Here is a 25,673-nt window from a genome sequence, read left to right as displayed (position 1 = left end):
TGGACACATTGTTGCCTTCCTTGCAAATATGAACTGAACCACTTAAGCTCTTTATTATTAATATTTAAACTATGAAGAATTTCTAGCAATTTCTTATGTGAAACAGAGTCAAATGCCTTTGAAAAGTCAAGAAAAAATCCAATTACCTTCTCATTTCTGTCAATTGAGTCAATTATTGATTCAATAAAATCCATACCAGCAGCTATCGCAGATTCATTCTGGTATGTTTTTTTTGTGATGGAATTATCAATGTTATTCTTGGTTTCTCGATTATCCTTCACTAAATTAAAATTATACACTATTACTATAAAGATGGGATAAAGTTCAGGTTTTTATCAAAACCCTGAAATAAAGATTGAAAAATAAAGAATAGGAGGAATAAATAAAGGAAGAGGGTCCCTCGGATTTGATTAATATAATATAATCCACATAGACTTGTACCTCTTCAAGTTTGGCATTAATGATTAATTATTTTGTTGGTAAAAGTATGTTAAAAAGCTGGAACAAATGCTTGATTCCATCTTAACTCCAATCATGCTTCATGTGCATTTTCTACCTCCAAGCATTTTACTCCATTCATATCCGTCTACTGGAAACTGGAGTTCACTTTTAAGTTAAAGCACAGAAAACTTATCACAGAACATGATTTATACTTGACGGGAATGAAGATTTTCCTTCAAACCATTTTGGGCTACTTTGATGAGTAATCTTCGCATAGGTGAGGAAACCAGTTATAACAGTAGTGAACCCAATGTCGGTCTCAGATTCGGTTAAAACAGTAGTGAACACGATGTGTGTCTCAGATTTTAACCGTCAGATTTGGTTCAGATGGCTTAATTTATTGACAGCCCTTGTAAAGTGTATGATCTGTTTTTTTAATCATATTGAAATAACACACATCACTTACTTCAATGTATTTCCATTGAAAAATACACATAATTAAAAATAATGAGTTTGGTTTATCTTTGTAGCAAAACATTATACAATCACCACATTTCACAACACCAAACGAATTAGCCTTACACCCTAATAAAATCGATAAGGAAACACTAAAAGAAAACCATCCTATAAAGGAGCTGCATGCCTAACCTCCTTCTAGAACACCTTTAGCAAGAGATCAATTCAACCTGCTTCTTTGTCTGAAGATGAACCAATGTTGTGTTGTGTTTTCCATATTATGGAAATTTGAGATGTCGTTGAATTGAAAAATGTATTTATTCCCATCCAATTTGTCGACGTAAGGGACTTATCGAGTTAATTGGGCAGAAATAAAATAAAAACTGATAAAACACTTTGTGGTGTACCTAACAAAATCAAACAACAGAAAGTTCCAGGTGTAGACCAAAGACAAAGCGTTTTCAAACAAATTTAATTTTTAAGTACATTGGCAATTAACAAAGTAAATAATTAATTTCTAGTTTTGTATACGAATACATAGTGAATACGGGGATATGAGATGAAACTAACTATTGGGAACGGAGGGGAAACCACTGCGTGGAATGTGGATTTTGATTTTAAATGTACATAAGGGCTTATATACAATAATACGCTACATAGAATTGACTGCATCCAGTTAACATTCAGTAGAAAATGTTATGAAACCAATCAGATTCCAATGGAAACATTGTTGTTATCAGATTATAATACAACAATCCCAGTTAGGTAATGAAACTGAGGTTGAATGACGGATTATTATTAGTTAAAATTACAAAATAGGATACAAAATCTTCTGAACAAAAGATTAAAATAAAGAGACATATCTCTTCTACCTCTTCTAATACAAGGCTACGGTGAGGCAAAAGTGGCTACACCGATGTCCCGTCAAACCAAAACCACTGTTGCTGTAATGTATAATGGATCATGTAGGCAATTTTTACACTTTTGATATTTCTGCTATTACCATGGCAATAGGGATGCCGTTGCAACGTTGCCACACACCAATGCCGCGGCCTAGTAATAGAGGAGGCTGCTAATAAATTCTTGTAATGTGTAAAAACTCAATACATTTTGTATTGAAATTGGCAATATTCATGATTATAATCAAGCAGATGGCAAATAAAGAAGACTGACACAAAAATGTAATCAAAAATTTGAATTGTAAATTAAAAATATCTGGTAAATTGAAAATCATACTCCTATGCTGATTGGCAATGATATTTTAAAGACTGAAAATGCAAAACAATTACATGTAATAAATAAATATAATTTACAAATTCAATGCAAAAATGTTGCAAAATCATTTTTTTAATTTTCATTAGAAATTAGTTTGCAATATCTGGCTCAAAAGCTTTAATAAGTTTTATTTTTACTCTACTTGATACGTAAAGAGAAGATTATATTTCTATGATCTAAATCACATGATACCTTAGCTTCTAATATTATATATTAACCAGTCAACAGGCAGGAAAGCTAAATCTGAACCCAGATAGAGTTCAGATCATCGATGGCCATTTAGAATATTTGCAAGGATTCTAAACAACAATGTTTTGTGGCTAAGCTATAGAGTCTGTCCACTAGGCAGGTCCCTTCCCGTCCGAGCAAGCTACTACAAACTGATGAAAACAAACAACCGAATAGAAAAAAAATACAACAAAAACAAAATAACACTTAGTCTACAAACTGTGGTATGTATGCATTTCTGGCACAAACCAACTAAATTCAAATCACTTAACTAAAAGCACCACAAGATTTAAACAATAACAATATAACAATAAATAAACTGTATTGTACACACTTCTATTTTTGCTTTAAATATTATTGTCTTCGATGCTTCATGACTTGACTACAGACGTTTGTGAGGCTCTTAATACTTGTTTTGGAGTCGCTCTTATAAAAGATATTCCACCTTGAATTTTCTATTGTTACAGACAATATACATGCATACATTTGCAAGTACAGATACAAAAAATTTATCTTTTGATGTAATTGAAGTACATTGGAAAATATTCTCGATGTTCATTAAGGTTTTTGGTAGAATTTTTTGACAAACAAATGAAGTAACAAAAACTCTTTTACCCATACATGACTAATAACCAATTACGTTGAAAAAGAATGAAAATATTATTAATTTTCCAAGTTCTAAATATTATTAAAATAAACATCATCAAATAAATACTACAGTATACAGGATATATTACCTATGTTTACAAGGCTTTTTAAACTATTTCACAAATATAGAAAGACACTTTCACTGATTTACATTACCTTTAAACAAAGAGTTTGAAGAATAATAACACTTAGATAAAATTTAATCTTTGCTAACAAATGGTTAAAATTATCTGTACAAACTCAAGGTTAAGAAATATAAATACAGAATGATTTAAAAGACCAAACCTTTGAAATATGCCTAACGGAATAATCTGAGGGCTGTTTACTTTGTTGAAGCAATTGTCTGTCACTGGGAGTAATTGACGGGGCTAGAAGCGACTCACGACCCGCTACCGACCTGATTGTCCGATATCTACCCGTTATCGGCGAGGTGAAGTGTCTCTCTTCTCGCGCCGAGGCGAGGGCGAACGCTAGTCCGTCAATGAGATTTGTGCAAAGCCGATCAACGCCTTGTCATCAGGAACTTCATTGGCTGCAATCCCTGAGTTCTGTAACATAGGACGTAGTTAATATATAATTTTCGAGTAGTGTTAAAATGAAAATAAAGGTGAAAATTAAATATGGTTAACAATTTTATAATTCCAAACTCACCAAGGGAAACGTAACTTGTCGTTGCTGGCCGTTGCTGTCAATCAGCTTCTGTAGGTTGGCAGCAATGACGACCATGTCTCTCCCGTCAACCAACCCTGCGCCCACGAGCTCCGTTGCAATGCCTTCTGCACTATCTTTTCCCATCAAGAACTCGAACCTGATGTCGTTTAATTCTCGTCGCGAGTTCCTAAAAATATACTAGTGAATAAAATGTGCTCTTTAAAATTAATTGATCTACAAGGTTAGTGATTGGTGTAGAAGCAGAGCAAAATGAGTTGGAAGTGACAAAATTCGACCATGTTATATAAGCATTATATTTGTGAACTCATATTAAAATACAACTAAAAGTTTGGGTCCGATGATAAAAGAAATGTATTTTGAATGGCAGTTTTAGTTAGCTGTGACAAAAAATGTTTCTCCCCACATTTTATGTATACATTTTTCTATTTTACTAAAAAACCAACTTAAGTTAAATCAACTTGTTTCAGTGTGTCATAATAAGATATTTCACAGTATTTACATTTAAATTTAATGCTACGGTATGTACAGTTAGCTACGTGCTAAAGAAGCAAACTTACTTTATGTCATCAATAAGGAAGGGAACATAGGATTCAGGATGTCTGGAAAAATTAGAAGAAACGTAACTTCTATCAACTATTCAAGTTAGTTACTTAAACTCTGATAAAGTCTTTGGATTAAAAAGTAAACTAAAAAATAAAAAGTATAAAGTAAAACTGTGGATGACTGATATTTTGCACCAAGAATTACCTACATGATTAATATTGTTAATTACAAACTTAATAATAATCTCATTCAGAAAAAGAGTGATTTTAAAGTCTTTATCAATAATGGTTGCTAATATTCTTTGGGTAATGGTGAGGTCTAGGTGTTGGTGGAGGATTTCTAAGACATCTAACTATTCCAAACAGACTTGAAAAATTGCAGTGAAACTAGGTAAAGCTTCAGAATTTAAATATAATTAGCCTTAAGAAGAGGAGTAAAACAATGTTTTTTATAATCATTCAAATCTTTTATTTTTACCATGTTTCAAAATAGCTCCAACATTATTATCAAAAATTCCACCACTCATGACAAGCCCATCGAAAATTGAGAATAACCACTCTTCTCATCGTAATAATAGATCTAGCCTATTGAAATCCCCCACACAATCTAAAACACGCCTGACAAAATATCATATCATAGATGTAATTTTTCAAACTAAATACTCTCTACTGCTCAATGACATGTTCGGGCTAGCCCAGCTGTACACATACCTCATCCGGAGGACCAGGTTGATGGGCATCGTAGTGCTCAAAGCTTCGTTCTCAGTCTCATGCTCACTTCCGCTGGAATTTCCTCCTTCTATGTTGTTCATCGGCTTCTCAGCTCCCTACCACATGAGAACATTGTAGTAAATTATTTATAGTAAAAATAAATCTTAGTTAAATAACCTATTGTCCGTACGTTTGGCTATGATACCCAGCGGATTAGGGACCTTCTCAGAAATCAACTCACCCTCTCAACCCGTTCGTCGGGCTTACCGGACAAACAGTGACTCACCCACTGTCACAGTCCCACAGATCTGTAACTTTTTTGTTTTAAGTTAAAATAAATTTTTCTTTATAAATTTGAGTTCTACATGAAATACCAAAAATAATGAGTCCAAACACGCTGTGGATTCTTAATATCTACGACCTGTAAGTCGGACAAAGCTGGTGACGATACGGAGTAATTGTACTACTTTCAGATTGTAGATATTAAGTATCCACATCGTGTTTGGACTCATTATTTTTGGAATTTCATGTAGAACTCAAATGTACAGAGAACAATTTATTTTAAATTTGAACTTAAAATAAAAAAAGTTACAGATATGTGGAACTGTGACAGTAGGTATAGGTCAACTTTTTAACAAAAGCCAGCCTGGCGAGCGGGTCTGAAGGGTGAGTCGAGTTCCGAGAAGGTTCCTAATCTGCTGGGTATCATAGCCAAACGGACGGACTATAGTGTTTAAATAAACAATTTCTAAATTGAGTCACTCACTCTCTTGTTAGAGTTGTTGGAGTCCTCACTAAATCATGTTGTTACAGTACAGATATCATTCCAGCAGATGCGGTGGATTACCACTAAACACTGATCACCCTCCCACTACTGAGTGGGGGGGAGAGGGGGGGATGCTTTTAATGGGAGGATACCTGGTTGGATGGTTGGTGTGAGCCCCACACTACCCTTTAGAACTGAGGGCGTGCACAATTGCATTTTACATCTCCCAATGCAGACATTCATCACCAGATGAATTAATGAAATGATCCTAATTGCAACAAGTCAAGGTTAAGTGTGGAAATAGATTTAAAAAATTTTAAATTGCTGTGAAAATGTCTATGATGAAGAACGCTCAGGCTGGTCCCAAAGGGCTTTGGCTTTGAAATTGACGAGGGAGTTGAGTGCTGTAATTCCGTTGAATTATTGCTTGGGTTCACGGGTAAATATTAGATACCATATTTAGGGCCATAAACTTCAGTCATATGGCGATGAATTTCTGCATCGGATATGTTTTTTTGCAGTACAAAAACGTACCACTGACCTTAACTTGCATGCAGTGGAAGATTCAATAGTTAAAAATATTTTCTTGTCACACAGCAAAGCATAATGTCAGCTACAGAGCTGCGATTGGTGTGATTCTGATAATAAGTTAATGCCAGTAAACAGAACTACTGAGCTATATGCACAAACGGCCCTTACATTAAAAAAACGCCCCTCGTATGTAGTACTGAATATGTATGAGTGGATATTTGATTTATCACAGTGACAAGTCTTACAGAGAAGACGAAGACATTAGTTTTAAAAAGGCATTGTATTTTCAAAACTCAGGAGTGACAAAAGTGTTTATAGTGCATTGGAAACAAGTGCAAAATGTGCAAGGATTGATGTTGGTAAAAGGTAATACTCTTTATTTATATGCCAGAGTCCACCTAATTCAAACTACATGTTGAGGAGAAAAGTTTACTAATTAAAAATTAACAACACATTGTTGTGTTCTGAAATACCAAACAGGGTGTTCACGAATGCTGATGGGTGTCATGTGTGTGGGGATGTAAATGAGTGTCCTAGCTGCTAAATAAGGCTAAGGAATCGTGGATGTTGTGCGATTGTTTTTGTGGCAGTGTTTTCAGGGTAGTGCCAGATTTGGTAGCTAGGTAAACCGCTGTTCCCAAGTCTTGTGTAAAGTTTTTGTGCCAAAATGTGCAGCTGAATTGGTTAACTAGGAAAATTCGCCTTAACTGAAAATATTAGGAATCTATATATTAATTTGAAACTGTTTTTCTTTGTCATAGCTAAATTGAGAGAACGGCTAGGCGTAGAAACTCGGTAGAGGTGTCTAAAGAAAGGTCTTGGTCTGTAGATGAGCCATCAAAAGAGAAACGTGGTAAATTCCCTTGGGGCTCTGCCCCAGTGGCCTTTGAATTCCCATCTCATGTTATTCTTATGGAGGAAAAACTGGGTTTTTGTCCCAGCTAATTTGAGAGAACGGCTGGCCGTAGAAACTTGGTAGGGGTGTCTAAAGAAAGGTATTGGTCTGTAGGTGAGCCCTCAAAAGGGAAACGAGGTAAATTTCCTTGGGACTCTGCCCCAGAGGCCTTTAAAGTTCACTCAGAAATTTTTTTTACATTACGACCATATGGATAATTTTACACTACTTTTAATGAACCAGCTTTTAATATTAAAATTGTATTCAAAGGTCTACTGAAACTGTCAAAATTAAATGTTTACATTATTATTTATGATTTAAAATTTATTCTCCACTGCATTAGTCCAATCATAAAGGAATTTCCCGGGAAAAAATTCCCGAAGATTTTTTCTCAGTGGTTTCTTATGTATTTTTTGACGCTGAATCCGATTTTAAACTTTGCCACCTCGCCAGAGGTGAGCTAACTTCAGAAATCGCAAAAAACTAATAAAATACTGTACTTTGTTTTACTTTTTTGCATATAACTCACAAACGGAGTATTTTTTTGCAATAACTGTCATTTACTAAATTAAAGTACACTAAATTCCCTACAATATACGTATAATAACTTTATTTCTACGATGTTCCAAACTGACGCTAGAGCGCGCTCAAAATTCATTATTTTCTTTTACTAATGGAAAACGTAGAAAACACCATTATAAATCCTTGGATTAGACACTCAACGGACTGATGAATATTGATTATTTTATAATTATATGGTACCATTTAGTGGTAAAAAAATGTAAGTGATGTTTATAGTCGGTAACCATAGCATAGCAATAAATAAATAACGAAACAATTTTCAATTTAAACTAGAGGACCCATGCTGCTCCGCAGCGTTAAAATAAATATAATATCCGAGAAATAATCAAATTTATAATTTTTGATTGAACAATACAGTATCCCAATTACTTATATAAAAGAAAGTTCTTAGACCAAAATATATACAGTACGATTATATAATTACAAAAGGTGAAATACATCTTAAATTGATGTAAGAATACGAAAATAATCAAATTATGTTTTTAGTGGAGTAAAACAGTAGGTAAATATATGCCGATGCATGATGTGAATTATTTGCGTGTATGGCATCAATTTGTGACCTAAATCATTAAAATCAGTCAGGTAGAAGAGCCAAACGAACTCGGAAAAGAGAAACCAAATTTATCTCCCATAAGAAATACATGGAGAGCAAATTTCTTTTACATATAAGCCGAGTGGGATTATAGATAAATATATGCCGGTGCTTGATGGCTAATCTGTGCTTGCATACCTTCAATTTGAGACCCTAATCATGAAAATCGGTCGGGCAGTAGAGCCAAACGAACTCGGCAAAGAGAAACCAAATTTATCTCCCATAAGAAATACATGGAGAGCAAATTTCGTTTACGTATAACCTGAGTGGGATTATAGATAAATACATGCCGATGCTTGATGGCAAATCTGTGCGTACATACCTTCAATTTGAGACCTAAATCATGTTAATCGGTCAGGTAGAAGAGCCAAACGTAGTCAGAAAAGAAAAACCATGTTTTTTTTATAGATAAACCATGGTTTTTTTATATAAGATACCTTTGAAAATTATTATTATAAATCAATGTGTCAATTCTAACTATAGTTTACTATGCTGGGGCTGCAGTATGGATACCATTTTCCCGTTATATGTACATTATATAGATAGTATCTTTATAAAATGTAGACACTATATACAGAAAATAGACAGAGATGTTGACTGAAATGCTATAGACGAGCTTCTATTTATTAAATTAACATGTACAACTATAACTTTTATTTTCCTATTTTCTCCTCACTTGTCATCTTTATTTTCTTGACTGGCTAGGGGTCCTCGGATGTGGGCTGAGCTTTGAGATGGATGTTCTGTAGAAGGACCTGGGATGTTGTCCACCAAGAGTCTCTCCCCTGCCTCGGTAATTTCGTTTGTTGTTGAATTGGGATTAGAAAACCGGCAATGATAGGTATAGAGGTTGTTAGTCTTATAACTGTCTTATGACTCGACGTCCGCTCTATTCCAACAAGGTAAAGTAAAGGCACTAAAGACAGTAAATAAAATAAAGACGGCAAGTGAGGTGAAAATAGGAAAATAAAAGCTATGGTTGTACATGTTAATTTAATAAATAGAAGCTCATCTACAGCATTTCAGTCAACACCCCCTGTATATTTTCTGTATAGTGTGTCTATTCATAATTATACTATCTATATAATGTACATATATGGAGAAAATGGTATCCATACTGCAGCCCCAGCACATTAAACTATATTTTTAGTCGACCCTATGATTTATTTATAATAATAATTTTCAAATGTATTTAAATTGAAAATTGTTTTCTTATTTTTTTATGCTGTGGTTACCGACTTAATACACCGAATAAACTTCACTTACATTTTTGTACCACTAAATGTGACCTAATGCTACCATATAATTATAAAATAATCAAAATTCATGAAATAGAGCTCGTTGGGTGACTAATCCAAGGATTTATAATGGTGTTTCCTACGTTTTCCAATAGGTAAAAGAAAATGATGAATTTTGATCGTCCTCTAGCGTCAGTTTGGAACATCGTAGAAATAATGTTAATATACGTATATTGTAGGGAATTTAGTGTACTTTAATTTAGTAAATGACAGTTATTGCAAAAAAATACTCCGTTTGTGAGTTATATGCAAAAAAGTAAAACAAAGTACAGTATTTTATTAGTTTTTTGCGATTTCTGAAGTTAGCTCACCTCTGGCGAGGTGGCAAAGTTTAAAATCGGATTCAGCGTCAAAAAATACATAAGAAACCACTGAGAAAAAAACTTCGGGAATTTTTTCCTGAAAACATCATCTTTTTTCCCCATATGCTTGGACTACATGGCAAGTTTGTTATAATTTCAACAAAATGACGAATTTATGATACGTTTTAAATGTTTTGATCAAAAATATATGCTTTATTGCTCTTAGAAAATTTTAAATTATGAAATAAGAGTGACATATTAATTTCAAAGGAACATAATTATTCCTTATCGGGTTAGCTTATATATATTGTAAGGCTTGCACTTGCCTTTTTTTGCCTACTCTCAATTACCATTTATTTTTGAATTCAAGAAAGAACACCAGGAATTCATTTATTGGTATACAAGTTTTCGACAATCGGGTTAAAAATTGTGTCATCGATGGGTACGTTGAGGATGAGAGCTGTGTTCAAGTTTTGGAATAGACTAACTACGGAGTATGTTTCATCTATAGTTTTGGTGAAGTAGGTGAACTAATGACAATTCAGGTATTTAAAAAAATGCGTACAGGGTTTTTACTTTGCTGTACACATGTAGCTAGGTCAAACAACGCATCTAAACCTCACTACATACAAAGCATTCGGAAACACAACAGTGTCATCACATCTCATCGCATTTGCATAATTTGTTACCAAGGCTGGACTAGGTTATGGATTTGGTTCCGCAAATGTTCAAGATTTGTGATCAAATGCCCAACAATTATGGTTCATTCCATCCACGAAATACATGCACAGCTTTATGTTATCGATCTGGCCAAGGCGAAACTATCCCATAAGTTAATGAATTATCAAGTAAGAACAGGATGATTAAATACATGGGTCGATGTGGCAAAAGAGGGAATTAAAATTGCTTGGATCGAAATAAGAATCTTACTGCTTTCTAGAGAATCAGATATTTTTATCAAATACAAAAAAACTGATTTAATATGCTGATAAAATTTTGTATTTTTATGACCAAAGATGAAGATTTATTTATAAATCCGGATACAATCTGAATGATTTTCCTAAAGCAAATTAAATTAGTTGTTAGTAATAAATATTGACTCTTTCCGTAACATGATAGACTAATTATATGAACTCATTCTCCCATATAGTGAAAGTGGCTTTGACATGAAACAAACTCATGAACTAACAATTATAAGACTCCTAAAAAACCTTTTGGGCAACCTAAAGCCGATAAAAAGGTAGGAAATATTGTGTTAAACGAATTCATCAATCACGTTTTTTAAGGAACACAATCGTCATACTTATTATCATGCTTATCCTCCCTTCATTTAACTAAGATTTTAATGACTTCACTCTATCTATCGCAGTTAGCTGAATTTACATAAAACCTCAAGATTAACCGTCGATTTTGACGGGGTTCTACTAGTCTATATATTAATTTGAAACTGTTTTTCTTTGAGACAGCTAATTTGAGAGAACGGCTGGGCGTAGAAACTCGGTAGGGGTGTCTAAAGAAAGGCCTTGGTCTGTAGATGAGCCATCAAAAGAGAAACGTGGTAAATTCCCTCGGGGCTCTGCCCCAGTGGCCTTTATATTCCCATCCCATGTTATTCTTATGGAGGAAAAACGGGGTTTTTTCACAGCTAATTTGAGAGAACGGCTGAGTGTAGAAACTTGGTAGGGGTGTCTAAAGAAAGGTATTGGTCTGTAGGTGAGCCCTCAAAAGAGAAACGAGGTAAATTTCCTTGGGGCTCTGCCCCAGAGGCCTCTAAAGTTCACTCAGCAGTTTTGTTTACATTACCACCATATGGATAATTTTACACTACTTTTAATGAACCAGCTGTTAATATTAAAATTGTATTCAAAGGTCTACTGAAACTGTCAAAATGAAATGTTTACACATTATTATTTATGATTTTAAATTGATTCTTCACTGCATGGCAAGCTTTTTATAGTTTCAACAAAATTATGAATTTATGATACGTTTTAAATGTGTTGTTAAAAAATCTGTGCTTTATTGCTCTTAAAAAATTTGAAATTATGAAATCAGTGTGACATATTAGTTTCAAAGGAACATATAATTATTCCTTATCGGGTTAGCTTATACATATTGTAAGGTTCAAGAATATTATTAAATTCAAGAAAGAAGACCAGAAATTCATTTATTGGTATAAAAGTTCTCGATAACCGGGTTGAAAATTGTGTTATAGATGAGGAGAATAAGAGCTGTGTTCAAGTTTTGGAATAGACCAACTACGGAGTATGTTTCATCTATGGTTTTGGTGAAGTAGGTAAATTAATGTCAATTCAGGTAGCCTATTTAAAAAAATGTGTACAGGGTTTTTACTTTGATGTACACATCTAGCTAGGTTGAACAACGCATCTAAACCTCACTACATACAAAACATTCAGAAACACAACAGTGCCATCACATCTCATCGCATTTGCATAATTTGTTACCAAGGCTGGACTAGGTTATGGATTTGGCTCCGCAAATTTTCAAGATTTGTGGTCAAATTTCCTACAATTATGTTTCATTACATCCTCAAAATACATGCACAGCTTTATGGGATCGATATGGCCATTGCAAAACTATCCCATAAGTTAATCAATTAGCAAGTAAGTACAGGATGATTAAATACATGGGTCGATGTGGCGAGAGAAGGAATTAAAATTGCTTGGATCGAAGTAAGAATGTTACTGCTTTCTGGAGAATCAGATATTTTTATCAAATACAAAAAAGAAAAGAGATTTAAATATGCCTCCCTCTGAAAAAATTCTGTATTTTTATGACCAAAGATGGTGATTCACTTATACAATCCAAATACGATCTGAATGATTTTCCCAAAGCAGATAGAACCAGTTATTTTAGAAATATTGACTCTTTTCGTCATATGACAGACCAATTATATGAACTTCTTTCCCTATAAAATGAACAAAATTCATGAACAAGAAACTATTAAAATTGTAAGTAAGACTCCTGAAAAGCCTTTTGAAGCCTAAAGCCGATGAAAGGGCAGAAAATATTGAATTCAACGAATTCATCAACCACGTTTTTTAAGGTACACTATCGTCTTACTCATAATTATGTTTATCCTCCCTAAGATTTTAATAACTTCACTCTATCCATCGCAGTTAGCTGAATTTACGTAAAACCTAAGTATCCGTCGATTTCGACGGGATTCACCTAGTTGTACATGTATTTTGATGACTTGATGATACTACACAGAAATAATACTTAGCCATTTAAAGTTATAAAATACATTGTTCTTATTTTTGTGTAATATTACTGCATTTTCAGCTTATCTGAACAATTAGGTAGTTTAAACAGAGTTTAGTAAATCTCTGAAACATTTTGATTACTCTATGGCCAACCTCCTCGTCAGATGAACGGTCGCCCTCCTCCTCAGAGCTCCACACCCACTCTCCAGTCACTGTGCGGTGGAGTCTTCCCGAGGCTCCTGGCTGTCTCTTGGTGGCCTGCACAACATCATCAATACAACTACCAAGCAGTTCAACTCGTGTCTTTCCAAAATGCACAAAAAAAACAGAAACTATATCTAATTTAATTTAATGAAAGAAGCTAATTTAAAAACCTTACATTCAACACTTTATTTAAGTTTGGACAAAAATGTATGGGGATCACTTACAAAGTACAAAGCAATAAACCGTTTACAATGTTTTATAAGAGCTATCAGGTGAGTGAAAATAGGAATATTTTGCACATCAGAACAACACTTTTTGACTGACAAAACGTAAAACATACGCCTTTAAATGATTGGATGTAACAGAACCATTTCCCATGATTTTTAAACAAAATAGTAAAGGCTTAACTAATTATTTCTAATTTGAAAACACAAAAGTACATAGACATTACTGAATGTTTTTTTAGCCTCACATGCAACTGGGTGGATTACTAGTGGGTCAATAGGCCTACCTTTTTACATATGGAAACACTAGCAGAGTACCCGTCCTTCGAACGAGATTGGCATATAAGTATAAAATGCTTATTTCATTTATACTCAAGCTTTGCGTTTACAATGGGGGAGGACACAGTTTGATAAAATTTCCTTCTTTAAATTTACAGTATACTATAGTATTACACATCTACCATAGTCGTAATGTTATACCACTTCAGCCAAACAATTAGAGAAAAATAAATTATTAAAGATTTGCAAAATATCACAAATTATGAAAGATTTGATTTGTAGATGAAAGTTGAGCCAACTGTTGCCACAACATGAGGACAAATTTCATTGATATATTTGACACTACACTTCAAGCAGCAGAAGAACAGAGTGGTAATAGGCATTGTCATTTTGTCCAAAAAGGTTTAAATAGCTAAATAGGTAAGAAGTTGAAATGAAAAATGTGTGTAGGGTATATCATGTAAAAAAATAGATGTATACTTAAGATGCCCTGAGATACTTCAGATGCAATAATTAAAAAAAAACTCAACTACAAACACATTGTTCAAATAACAGCAATTATTTTTATCAAACCTTAAACCATTATAGGAGAGGTTTATTATTGTTAATGGCTTGGTCAATTCATGCAAATATTTAATAAAAAAATCATACCATGAATCTAAATATCCTGTCAGGTATTAAAAAAAATTATTATATAGTTGAAATATTAGCCTATATTTTTTCCTGTTACATGAAGATAGGAGTTTATGCTTTCATACAAAAGTTAATATAGGCTACTTATATAATTGTACTAAGGTGTGCAGATATAGCACTAAGATTGGTCTAAATTTGGATTTTGTAAATTACACTTTCCTATAAATATGCAACGTACACAATTTACTAACTTGTAAAAAAGTTCAAATAAATCAAGTTCTAAATATTATTTTAAATTTGTGAATATGCAAATTTGCATTAATACTAATAAATTTATATTTTAAAATGAATACATATTACAATTAGGCCTACCCAATGATCCATAGTGGCAAGATTTGTACGTCAAAACAGTAAGAATTTGATACACAACTGTGATAACGTTTAGAGAAATTCAAAACATTTTAATCTGCAGATGAACTGTTTGATAGTTGATGTTGATTGAGATTTTGCTTGATACAGTCGCTAACTTGGATTAAAGAATATAAGATAAAAGCTGCATCAGTTTCCAGAGGCAGAAAAAACTTCAACTACCTATACAGCTAATCAGCAAATTGAATCAGACATGAAACAGGAATTTAACAGCTCCAAGTCACGTCACACTACTGTACTAGCTTATTTTTTTTGTAACATGAAACCATGAACAGTATTCACTAAATAAAGTTATTCTTTACGCTGTAATCTCTAAAAATAGACTAATTGTATCACATAGTTGCAGCCTGTTGCAAGTGGTTTATTAAACTGATTATATTATATTCAATAATTTGTTAACAAATTATTCAACTAATTCTTGTTATTAAGGCTATTAAGATTAATGTAAAATAGGGAAGTGACTATTTTTTATGCCCTTCCTTCAGATCCTAGAAAGCTAGGCTCTGCCCAAAACCAATTTACACACTACTTCAAGCTAGGTCTACAGGCTTGCCCTTGCGGCATTATAACATAGCTAAGCCATTGATGATTGGAAATATTTGAACCCGATACCTCGGGGAGCAAAGCCCCATACTCTACCACTGGATCAGCTCGTATCCAGAGAAGTAGCTATTACTATGGTCTGTATAGTGAGACCTTTATCCTCTTAAGGGTACCTACTTACTACTTAGAAACCAAAACAACCCGTAAAAATTCTACGCTTTTGAATCAAACATCAAAATCTAGTGTAAGGTCATGGAACAGACTGATCCCTCCATAGGAAGGGGGTTCCCATACAAAAACTTCAGTAACACAATTAATGACGATCTGGTGTTTATTAAAGAATATAATGAATATTGGTCCAAAAGAAAGTTTTTGGTAAATTTTTCCCATTGCATTTACTATCGACAATTAGGCAATGGAAACGTGTTGCAACTTTATTACGGTTTTGGTTGACACTCAAAGTATTGGAAATTGGATACATCGATTGCTACATCACGTTCGATGGTTTGGTTGTGGCATGGAATGTGTGGTCTATTAGTTATGCTGAAAAGAGGAGCATTTCCTGTGACTAGGACTGCCGAACCGAGAGACTTGGTAGTCAGTCATGTTAGAAGAGTCTGTGAGTTTTAGTTTTGCACTATCTTTCCCTCCCTGGCGGTTGTCCACAGGGTAAACGATGTTTTTGTTCAAAATAGTTTAATGTGTTGTTAAGTGTTTTGTAGCAATAGTAACTCATCTCAAATCAACTCTTTTCAAAAATAATAAATCAATTATTGAAATCTCTACTTGGCTTTCGCTCATTGTGTTTTCCGCCCTTCCCATGTGTGGTCGTTGTTAGTTTTATGAGTTGACTTGTTATTGTTCTCACTCCCCTCCTCATGAAGTCTTAGGAAGAGCGTCCCAATGGCTAGTGCAGCATTTAAGAGATAGAAGTGAAACAAATACAAAGCATTTAATTCCCCAGAAGTGAAAAAGACAAGTAAAAGTAAATAAAGGATAATGACGCACAAGCCGAAATAAGGAGCCTTAACTGCCTTAAGTTGAGACGAGACAATCGATAGAAAATCAACTGTTGACAGGCTTTTGCAGAAGCGAAAGAACAGAAAAATCTAAGAACAAGAAGAAACACTTAGAATTGACATCACGAAGAGCATTTGACAACTGATGCACAGTGATTTGATTGGAAATGGTTATAACACTCTTCCTACCACGAAGCAACCTCGGCATAAATTCAGAAAGCAGATGATCACAACCTGACTTCTTGGTGTACCAACTTCAAGTACCTGAGATGTAATAAAATGTGGAGGTTTGGTCTGCTTTTCCTTAAAACTGCCAAGACAAAGGTAACGTCTGTGTGACTGAATCAGAACTTGACGATGAATTGACAAACCTGTCTGGAGTGATCTGTAATTGAGATTACCAAGATCTTTTAGGATGAATGAAGTGAAATATAGCTAGAGACCAGTAGGACAATGAGAGATCTAAGATTTTATGTTTATTTATTTGATCTAAGTATTTCATTTTTTAATTCTTCAATTTACATATTGGACGGATGGTAAATTTACATAAAAAAGTGGAAATACACGTTGTTTTATCAATACATAAAACATAAAAATTAGCAAGATTCAAAATTTTCAAATAAATATAATAATTTGAGAAATAGTTATTTTAAAAAGAAATACATCATTGTATTTATTTACAATTGTCTCTTATGGTGAAGAAAAACATAATAACAAACGATTAGACATTATAATATACTAGTGACATGTAGTAAAAAACCTCAAAATGTAAAGCAACTTATTTGAATAGCCAAACAAACTAAGATTTATTTATTTGTCAAGATACATCTGTACACCAAATCTTTGTCTAAAAAGGTCTCTCTGTTTACTTTGGTTGTTGTTATCTATACATATTAAATCCAATGTTTGTCCTTTATGCGTTGACCGATCGTGATGAAACTTACTATACAAAATGAACAGTTTTATTAGCCTCATTGAGTAATATTTTATGGTTTTAGGGTTCCATTTCCCAGTTGTGGAAGCCAATATTGACAGTTGACTCGAAAATCTTTGGTTTGGTTTTCGGCTTTCAAAAAGTCTCAAATATAGATAGCGTTATCCCTGGTTGTTTTATTATAGTATACAGTGCATTGCAGAGTTAACTGGCTAAGAAGCAAACCAACTACACGTATTTAATACTGGCTTGGAAATATAGCGCAATCAACCGCAATAAAAAAAATCAGCTGTGTATGGCTTCCAATGCTATCCTTATGGAGAAAATTTTACGTTATATCTCAATTTCGGTTGAAATTTGGGAATTCCAGTATTTTTCCCGCTGTCATGGGATAGAGACCTTTAATTTGAGCCCTCTCCCGTCGTTCTACGATATACCAGTCACCCACAATTTTGATACAAAGAATCGGCTTACCGGTACGTGATTAATATATAGATAAGAATTCTAGAAAAATAAGCCTAATAGATAATGCCACTAAAATTAACAAGATATAAAGACAAAGACAATAATACCATATCAAAGTTTTAGAACTTCGAGAGGTACAGGTAAGCATTCATTTGTATTACATATACAGAGCCGCAAATGCAAAGTCTATAAACTTAATACAAGAAGGGTTTCTTCGTGTTATTCCCTTCTTATTCCCTTCCTTCGTGTCATCCCTTCTTCAACCGTCCGACTCAACTATTTTTACAATTGAGGTGTTATTACAAAGCGTATGATGATCTAGCGGAGTAACGAATGGAAACTAAGGTGAGGCTTTTAGGGTTTCGCCCCTAAAAGATATTAGTAGTTCTGTTTACCTAATAACTGTCTTAAATCTTTGAAAAGTAATGCTTCATTTTTATTTATTTTGCCTCGGAATCAACCCTATAAAAATTGCAATTTTTGCATTGCTTGTGTTAATTTAATTCACAAAGCCGTTTTCCCTTCTTCAGAATATGTTTAGACATTTTATTTGGTTTGTCTATAGACAAATGTCAACTCTTAATGAAATAGAATAAGAAGTCCAGTAATTAAATGGAAATAGAATGAAAAGTCGCAAATGAGACTTTAAATACAAAAAATATTACTTTGGAAATGGATGAACTTAGAAGAAGAAAATGGGCTGCTTAATTCAGTATGAAGGTAAGAATTTATAAAAGAATATTTAGAGATATCATGCTTACAATGAAGGTATGGACCTTTGAAAGGAATATACCTTGAAATAAAATTGATGGATAAAAACAAAACATTTTACAAAGCATGCAACCAAATTTTGCAGAGCTTTATATTTAAATGAACACTACTGAATGAAATGTAATGTTTTTTTCCAACCCAGTCATGCAGGTATATTGTACTTATTACATACATATGTTTGGGGACATGTATAAATTTAAAGGCCGGTCCACACGCAATGATTTCTCGTATGTTTTACCTGCCGTTACAGTCAAGTCGTTGTGCGTGGACAGTAAAAATGTGCATTTTTTTTAACTGTGCGGAGACGGAAGATGGAGGGATAAAACTATTGAGGAGAGCATAGTTTTGACAACGTTTTCAGACAAGTCGTTGCGTGTGTACACTGTCATCCGTTTCAACTCCGTCTTCACGCTTGAACTCCAGTGTTGTTGATCTTCACCAATGTCCCTGTGAGTTTATTGTCGAATTCATCGAACTGTACAGAGGTTTTCCTTGTTGATGGAAGGTCAAGGTACATAGTGACCGTGATAAGAAGGGTCAGGCTTAGAGTCTTGTTGAAAACCAAACAGTAGATTCAAACGTGAACAGAGAAACTATTATAGAAATGTTTGCCTTTTAAGTAAATAACGTCTTGACCATATTGAGCATCGTCTTCGCTCAGACTAATTTCTTTGCTTTCTTACAACACAGAATGCAAATTTTGACCACGGTAACACATCTTCCATGATATTACGTACAAATACACTGAAAGTTGTCAAAAAACGACAACTTGTACTCTGTGGACGCATTTATTTGCGACGACTTGACTGCAACGTTTTACCTGCGCGGATAAAACGTAAGTGAAATCCTTGCGTGTGGACCGGCCTTAAGAGAATAAAAATATAAATCACATGTTTGCAAATCCTAAAAGATTGTGTGTTTTTATTTTACAGGGTGCTCAAAATATTTTTAAAAAATCCACTTGGACACAATTTTTCCCAAACAATTAAGCGTCGGAGCAATTTGGGTGGGTTTCAGACAGAGATAAAGCGTTGATCATGTTTTTTGTCCAACCCAGACCTTAAGATGAGATAGGGTAATTTTTCACAACTTAAACAGGTGGTTGGGTAACAGAGCGGCTAGCAGGGGGAAATATATTCAGTATTATTCACAACTTAACTGTGTTCAACGGTACTATATTGCTTAAACCTAGGCATGATGAAGACTCAAATATTCAGGATTGACCTCTATAAATTGTATTACAAGATTGGCTTCATAATGTTACAAAAAAAGTGTAATCAAACTTTAAAATTGTATAATTAAATCTAGTGACACCTACTAAAAACATAAATATCTTTAAGCAGTTGTTTGATTCTAAGAATAGTTTTGATTTCTGACATAACTAAACCCCGATTTAGGAACACCCCGTCATGCATGATTTCCGACATAGACCTAGAACATTTTTCCCGAGGTTGCACTTTCCCAGACGAGCAAACGCTTACCTTGGGACGAGCTCTCAAATGAGATGGGGGTTTAAAACTGGGGATCCTAGCAAGAGATTTTTGCCCTCCCTGCTTGTGTCTATAGAGGCCCAAGTATTGCATCTGCTGCATGTAATACATGTACTCTATCATCATTTCACGCGTCACTGCTGCCTGCTTCTAAAAACAGTCTTTATTGTACCCTCTGAAGTAATTTGGACTCATTGATTTATTTTACATTTTATTACTAAGGCGTACATTAACAAATTGGGCAGACACGTTTATTAACCACTTAAGTAAAGTTTACCCTAATAGAACTAAACTTTAGAACCGATAAGTGAAAGACTGTCAGAAAATGAAGAAGAATTCTTCAGACTATTAATTATGTACAATCTACAGCCCATCTACATCTCCTACTATCCTTCCCATACAGCCTTGTCAATCAGTTTACCTAACTCGATCAGATGCAGTATGGTTACAATATTACTGGTATACTTTGCAATGCCTAAAAATTCAAGTCAAATGTTGGTTGCAGATAAACAGTGAAACCCCAATAACAAGATCCTCAGCAGCAAAAAAACTTAACAACAAACGTCATTCTTCAATACCCTCTTGCTTGTGTATGAACGTTGTTATTGCATACGTAAAAAAGGTCTACCTTAATAACAAGCCTTATTTCATCATCTTCATGAGGGACTTGTTATTGAAGCTGTACTGTAATGAATTGAAAATTGCATTTTATACTCGTAAGGACCTACATAAAGTATACTGCTTCATGTGCTACTCATAATGAACAAAACTATAATTTACCTTCTGCACTCTGGTTTCAAGGCTTGGTCCAATTGCCACCAAAGTCTGTTGTAGGTACTTGCGATCCTTTGCCTTTTTGAAGAACGGATGTTTCAGTAGTTCGGTGGCAGTCGGCCTACAACCAATAACAGCTCAACATTGTTGTCAACAAGGATAATTCTTTTTAAGTTACCGACAAACCATCACATTGTGTCTAGATATTCATGTAGTAAATCTCAAAGGAAACTAGGTGGTGCCAAATTTAGAACTAACTAAAATAGCCTTTTGTGAAATTAGATAAAAGTATTCAGTTCAAGAAAAAGCTACCCACTCACAATTGAGATACTTTGTCTTTGTTTACAGGTTATCATCAATTTGTATATTTTTAATTTTAATGTAGGACAAATGTGTTTTATTTTCCCAACAAAAAAGTAGTATATAAAGGTACAATTAGTTAAAATTGAATATAATAAGTTACTATTTTTAGCTTAAGGCTGTGATTGAGGAAGATGTTGATTATTGATGTCACCATCATGAGATATCTTGATCCATCTAACATGATTCAATTGAGGCTCTATTCTAAAAATATTTAGACCCATGGGTTAAGTATAGAAAATTAAAAGGTGTGACTTTCAACTTACTAAAATCATCTCAACTAGTTTTTACTAAAACTACCTTAAAAGTACACTTATTAATTTTTATTTGCAAATTATAGTCTAATCTTATTTTACTCCTATGCCTTATTGACCCGTCCTATCATGTCTTGAAAATCTAGGGACAAAATTGTTTCCCATCCCGTCTTGTTTTGCTGTCGTACTCACCTCTTGGTGGGGTCCTTCTGCAGACAGTCTATGACCATCTTGCGGAAGGTCTTGCCATACGCCTTGTACTGATCCCTCTCCTCCGCCCCAGTGTCCAGTGTAGGAGGGTCGTTCTGCAATGTCAGCATCAGTACCTTCATGGGAGGGTACTTGTGGTAGGGTGCCGTACCTGTAGCCATCTCTATGGCGGTGATGCCAAAAGACCAGATGTCGGCTTTAAAATCATACCCGTGATCCTGCAAAGAGGTTCCAAACTAAGAAATGCTTTGTAAGATACATATTAAGCCTCCCATCACCTAATAGGTGACAAACAGTGGCGGCGAGCTTTGACCAGGATTTTTTAGAAGATTTTCCTGGGAACCAAACCCGTGATGGGCCCTACCATATTGGCCCTATTATAAAATTATTTATATGAGTATTACCATTTTATGACAAAAATATTTTGAAACCAGAGAGAGCGCTAGGATTAGTAGCCTAGTTACAACAGCTTAACTGACACTACTTAACCTGTAGATAGAAATTCTCTACTAACCAAGTCAAAAAATTGTCTGCAGTTATGCGGGTGCTTTTGAATCTTTGCATCAAATGTCCTCGTGGCCTGCGTGAAGGCGCTATATTTATAATCAATTTGGCTGGCAGGTCACACCAGATAGGCCCCCTCTAGGCTGATTCAACTAAATGTACTAGACCACGTTTTTAACGATCAAATCGGCGAATAAACCTAGGAGGCTAGGGACAGGTGCTAATAAATAATTCCATTCTTTTATCAATATTATTAGATATGAGCAAAGTCTGGCCTACAAGCTCGAGAGATTTTGCACAAAGTTAGAAAATCGAGCTAAAGTCGAGCTTTTACGACCGCGATAACATCCCAACCGCAGAACGCGTCTGCGAGGATCACACCCACGCGTTTGCGATGTTGACGAGAACATTCCCCCGCTGGTGACAATGATGATGTTTCCATGACTGCAGGAGATGTTCAAAATTTTGCCGCGGTTGCGGAAGAGTATAGTAATGTTTTGGTGACCATGCAAGATACGTAAGATTTTCATGCTATCACAGTAGACGATGATGACGTTTCTTTTCTAAAGGAGATATTTAGTACATTGCCGTGATTTCAGAAAAAGATGATGTTCCCGTCACTGCAGAGATATAGGGATTTGCCTGCAGTCACGGGAGGTGATGTTGTTTACACAACTGCAAGAGATGCCCTAAATTTGTTTGCAATTGCAGTAGATAATGATAATGTTTCCATGACTGCAGGAAGTATTGACGATTTTGTCACATTCACAGAAATGATGATGGTATTTCCGTGACCAATGAAGATAATCAGGTTTTGGAAGCAATCTTAGAAGATGATGATGACGCATCGGTGCATCGGGAGATGCCAAGCCCAAGTGCAAGCCTAGGTGAAAATACCTGTGATGTTTTTAAAGATTATTGAGAGGGGGTGAACAAACTTCCGGGGGGAGGGGGGGGGGCGCAGGTTTTTATCGCCGCCACTGCTGGCAATGCTTGGTTTTTAAACACTTTGGGTCAAGGACACAGACATTATTGGTAGTTCATTAAAAAAGTTTATTTGCAAGCGATGTGTTGCTTCAATATCCTTATCATGAAATCTGCTTAGCCAAACGGATACCTTCTCCAAATGATAACAGGTTTACCAAATTATAGGATTACCTGCTCCATGACTTCCGGAGCCATCCAGCAAGGAGTTCCTACGAACGTGTGCCTCACTTTCTGCCTAGAGAGGTCGCGGCCGGTGGCCAGCCAAGCACTCACACCAAAGTCTGCGATCTGCACTGTGCCGTCCTCTCCCAGTAGAATGTTACCTGCCTTGATGTCCCTGTGATCGACACACCACATTTTTAGAACTACTACTCAAGGGTTTTGGTAGTGCTGTAATTTTTTAAGTCCAATCAATGGCCAGGGGGCAGGTGGTCTTGGCCAGGATATTGAGGATTACAATCCTGCCACAGTCAAGTCTGGTATACAAGTCATGAGGGGTTCACCTGTCTGTCACAGAGTTTGATAAAAATTAAAATTACTAATTTTGAAAATTAATATTAACAATTTATTTGGATTAATATTGACTAATCTCTATTCAAAACCATATATTTTGTACTTTTAGAAGAAAATATTATAACTGAAACCATTTATAAATGTCCAAAAGATAAAAAAACAAATATGACCCAAGACAGTCTTTCTTATTTCATAATTATGTGGTTTCCACTTTTACTTATTTGGATTCTTTAAAATTCTATACAAATACATGTAGGCCTACATGTACACATTAGTTAAAGCCTAATCCTAAATGCAGAAGCATTCTGACTTTTAAAATGTATTTTATCTGTTTTAAATCCATAAAATTATTGCTGAAAAAACACGGTTTAAAAAGGTACTTCCCACTGTTTGTAAATTGAATTGTAATAACATGGACTTTTGCCAAATTTGATTGATTTGTTTTAACCTAGTTATACACTCGACAATTTAAATTGGATGTTTTTTAGTTGTATAACAAATATCTGATATTTATGACATGTTAACTCTAATTAAACACCTCATATCTTTTATAAACAATTTAATGGAATGAAAACAAAGAAGTTGCAAGGAAGGGGTCCAAGGACAATGCTATGCAGCTCTAATCTTTGCCAATACGTACACCAAGCCAGGACATAAATAGAACAATCAATCCCCAAATTACACCAGCCAGCCATTGATAGGATGTTTTTAGGTTGCTATATGTTAATACACTTTACTACGCATTAGCTGATAATGTAAAAATTCTCTATTTGCTGTAGCCTTTTCGATAATCTTACAAACACTTTGAATTTGAACTGGATTAGCCCAATTAGTTTATTGATAGTTTAAATAAAACTGTCTCATCCTGCATAAGCTATTTATAACCAGTATCAGTGACAACTAAGCTGAAACGACCTTGTTGCAAAATCATAACAATTGTTCAATAAGTGTACTAATCTGACACAGGATTTTACGGATTTGAGATATCAATGTTGTAATTATGATTTATGATGTCATGTAAATGAAAGGTGCAATATAAACAATTTACTGCACTGGAATCTAAATTTTAATTCAATGCAGCAAGAATAATAATTATTTTATGGACGATAATATACTAATTAATTATCAATACAATCGACATTATATTGTTTAACCTAACATCTGCAGTCAAGATAGGTTTGGCAACACATTATCATACCTAATGCCAACAACCACGCCTTCATTGGAACAGTTTTACGTCGTAAAGTCTACTTAAATTTGAAAGAGCTAAAGGGTAGGTACAGCAAATATCTGTATCTATGATGAAACTTTCTTCTTCTTTGTTCAATTTACATCCGCCTATACAAAACGGTTTTAAGTAAGAAACAACTAGTAGGCCACACAATGAAAACTCAATGAATAATAAAATGAACCAAGATCCTAAAACATTTGGTAATATGTAGATTAAAGTGGTTGGAATCTTTTTAGGCTGGCTGGATAAAACTTGGTTGGCTAGTGGTAAGGGTTGATTTCAGTTGGATCTGGATGGACCAAAGTGATTAGAAATAGGCTGGTAATCATTTTGGTTGGATATGTGTCAGTGGGTGGAATAACTTTAAGCCTGGATACTATAAAGGTTGGTTATTATTTTGGTTGTATAATGTGATTGGAATCACTTTTGGCTGGTGTGACCTTTGTACTCACTCGGATAAGATAAGATAGTTGTAATCAGGAAATTAACAGATAACAAACTAGCCTATTAATTTATATTCTCAAAAATGTAGAGACAAAAAATCATGTCCTTGCAGACTTGAATTTACGCTGCGTAGATGAGTGTGCGAAAATGTTTAAATTCAGTTTCATCCAATAGGAAAGGCAAATAGCACATGTACTGCGTTTCAGTCGTTGTGGACGTAGTTTTACAATAACCCAACAGAT

At 34.5% G+C, this 25,673-nt stretch overlaps 1 protein-coding gene across 8 annotated transcripts in view; it reads right to left on the bottom strand.

Annotated features, from left to right (window-relative positions):
* Positions 1-1,353: 1,353 nt before the first annotated feature.
* The window catches only part of LOC128991610 (serine/threonine-protein kinase OSR1), a 91,046-nt gene continuing 66,726 nt past the window's right edge, over positions 1,354-25,673 (bottom strand). For 7 of the 8 annotated variants that reach the window (XM_054414639.1, XM_054414637.1, XM_054414636.1 and 4 more), the window contains 8 exons: positions 23,415-23,580; positions 21,735-21,970; positions 20,935-21,049; positions 20,146-20,304; positions 13,317-13,421; positions 4,974-5,089; positions 3,700-3,886; positions 1,354-3,596 (listed from right to left, as the gene is read on the bottom strand). In XM_054414639.1, coding sequence (XP_054270614.1) covers positions 3,519-3,596; positions 3,700-3,886; positions 4,974-5,089; positions 13,317-13,421; positions 20,146-20,304; positions 20,935-21,049; positions 21,735-21,970; positions 23,415-23,580 — 1,162 coding nt within the window. In that variant the 3' untranslated portion in view covers positions 1,354-3,518. The remainder of the gene's footprint in view (positions 3,597-3,699; positions 3,887-4,973; positions 5,090-13,316; positions 13,422-20,145; positions 20,305-20,934; positions 21,050-21,734; positions 21,971-23,414; positions 23,581-25,673) is intronic. The other variant, XM_054414643.1, reaches the window with a different exon arrangement.

Source organism: Macrosteles quadrilineatus, unplaced genomic scaffold (assembly GCF_028750875.1).
Source record: "Macrosteles quadrilineatus isolate MER2022 unplaced genomic scaffold, UCM_ALF_1.0 Scaffold_4__1_contigs__length_99947679, whole genome shotgun sequence".
NCBI classification, from domain to species: domain Eukaryota; kingdom Metazoa; phylum Arthropoda; class Insecta; order Hemiptera; family Cicadellidae; genus Macrosteles; species Macrosteles quadrilineatus.
The sequence above is the reverse complement of the archived record's forward strand: the minus strand, read 5'-3'. Positions and strand labels throughout refer to the sequence as shown.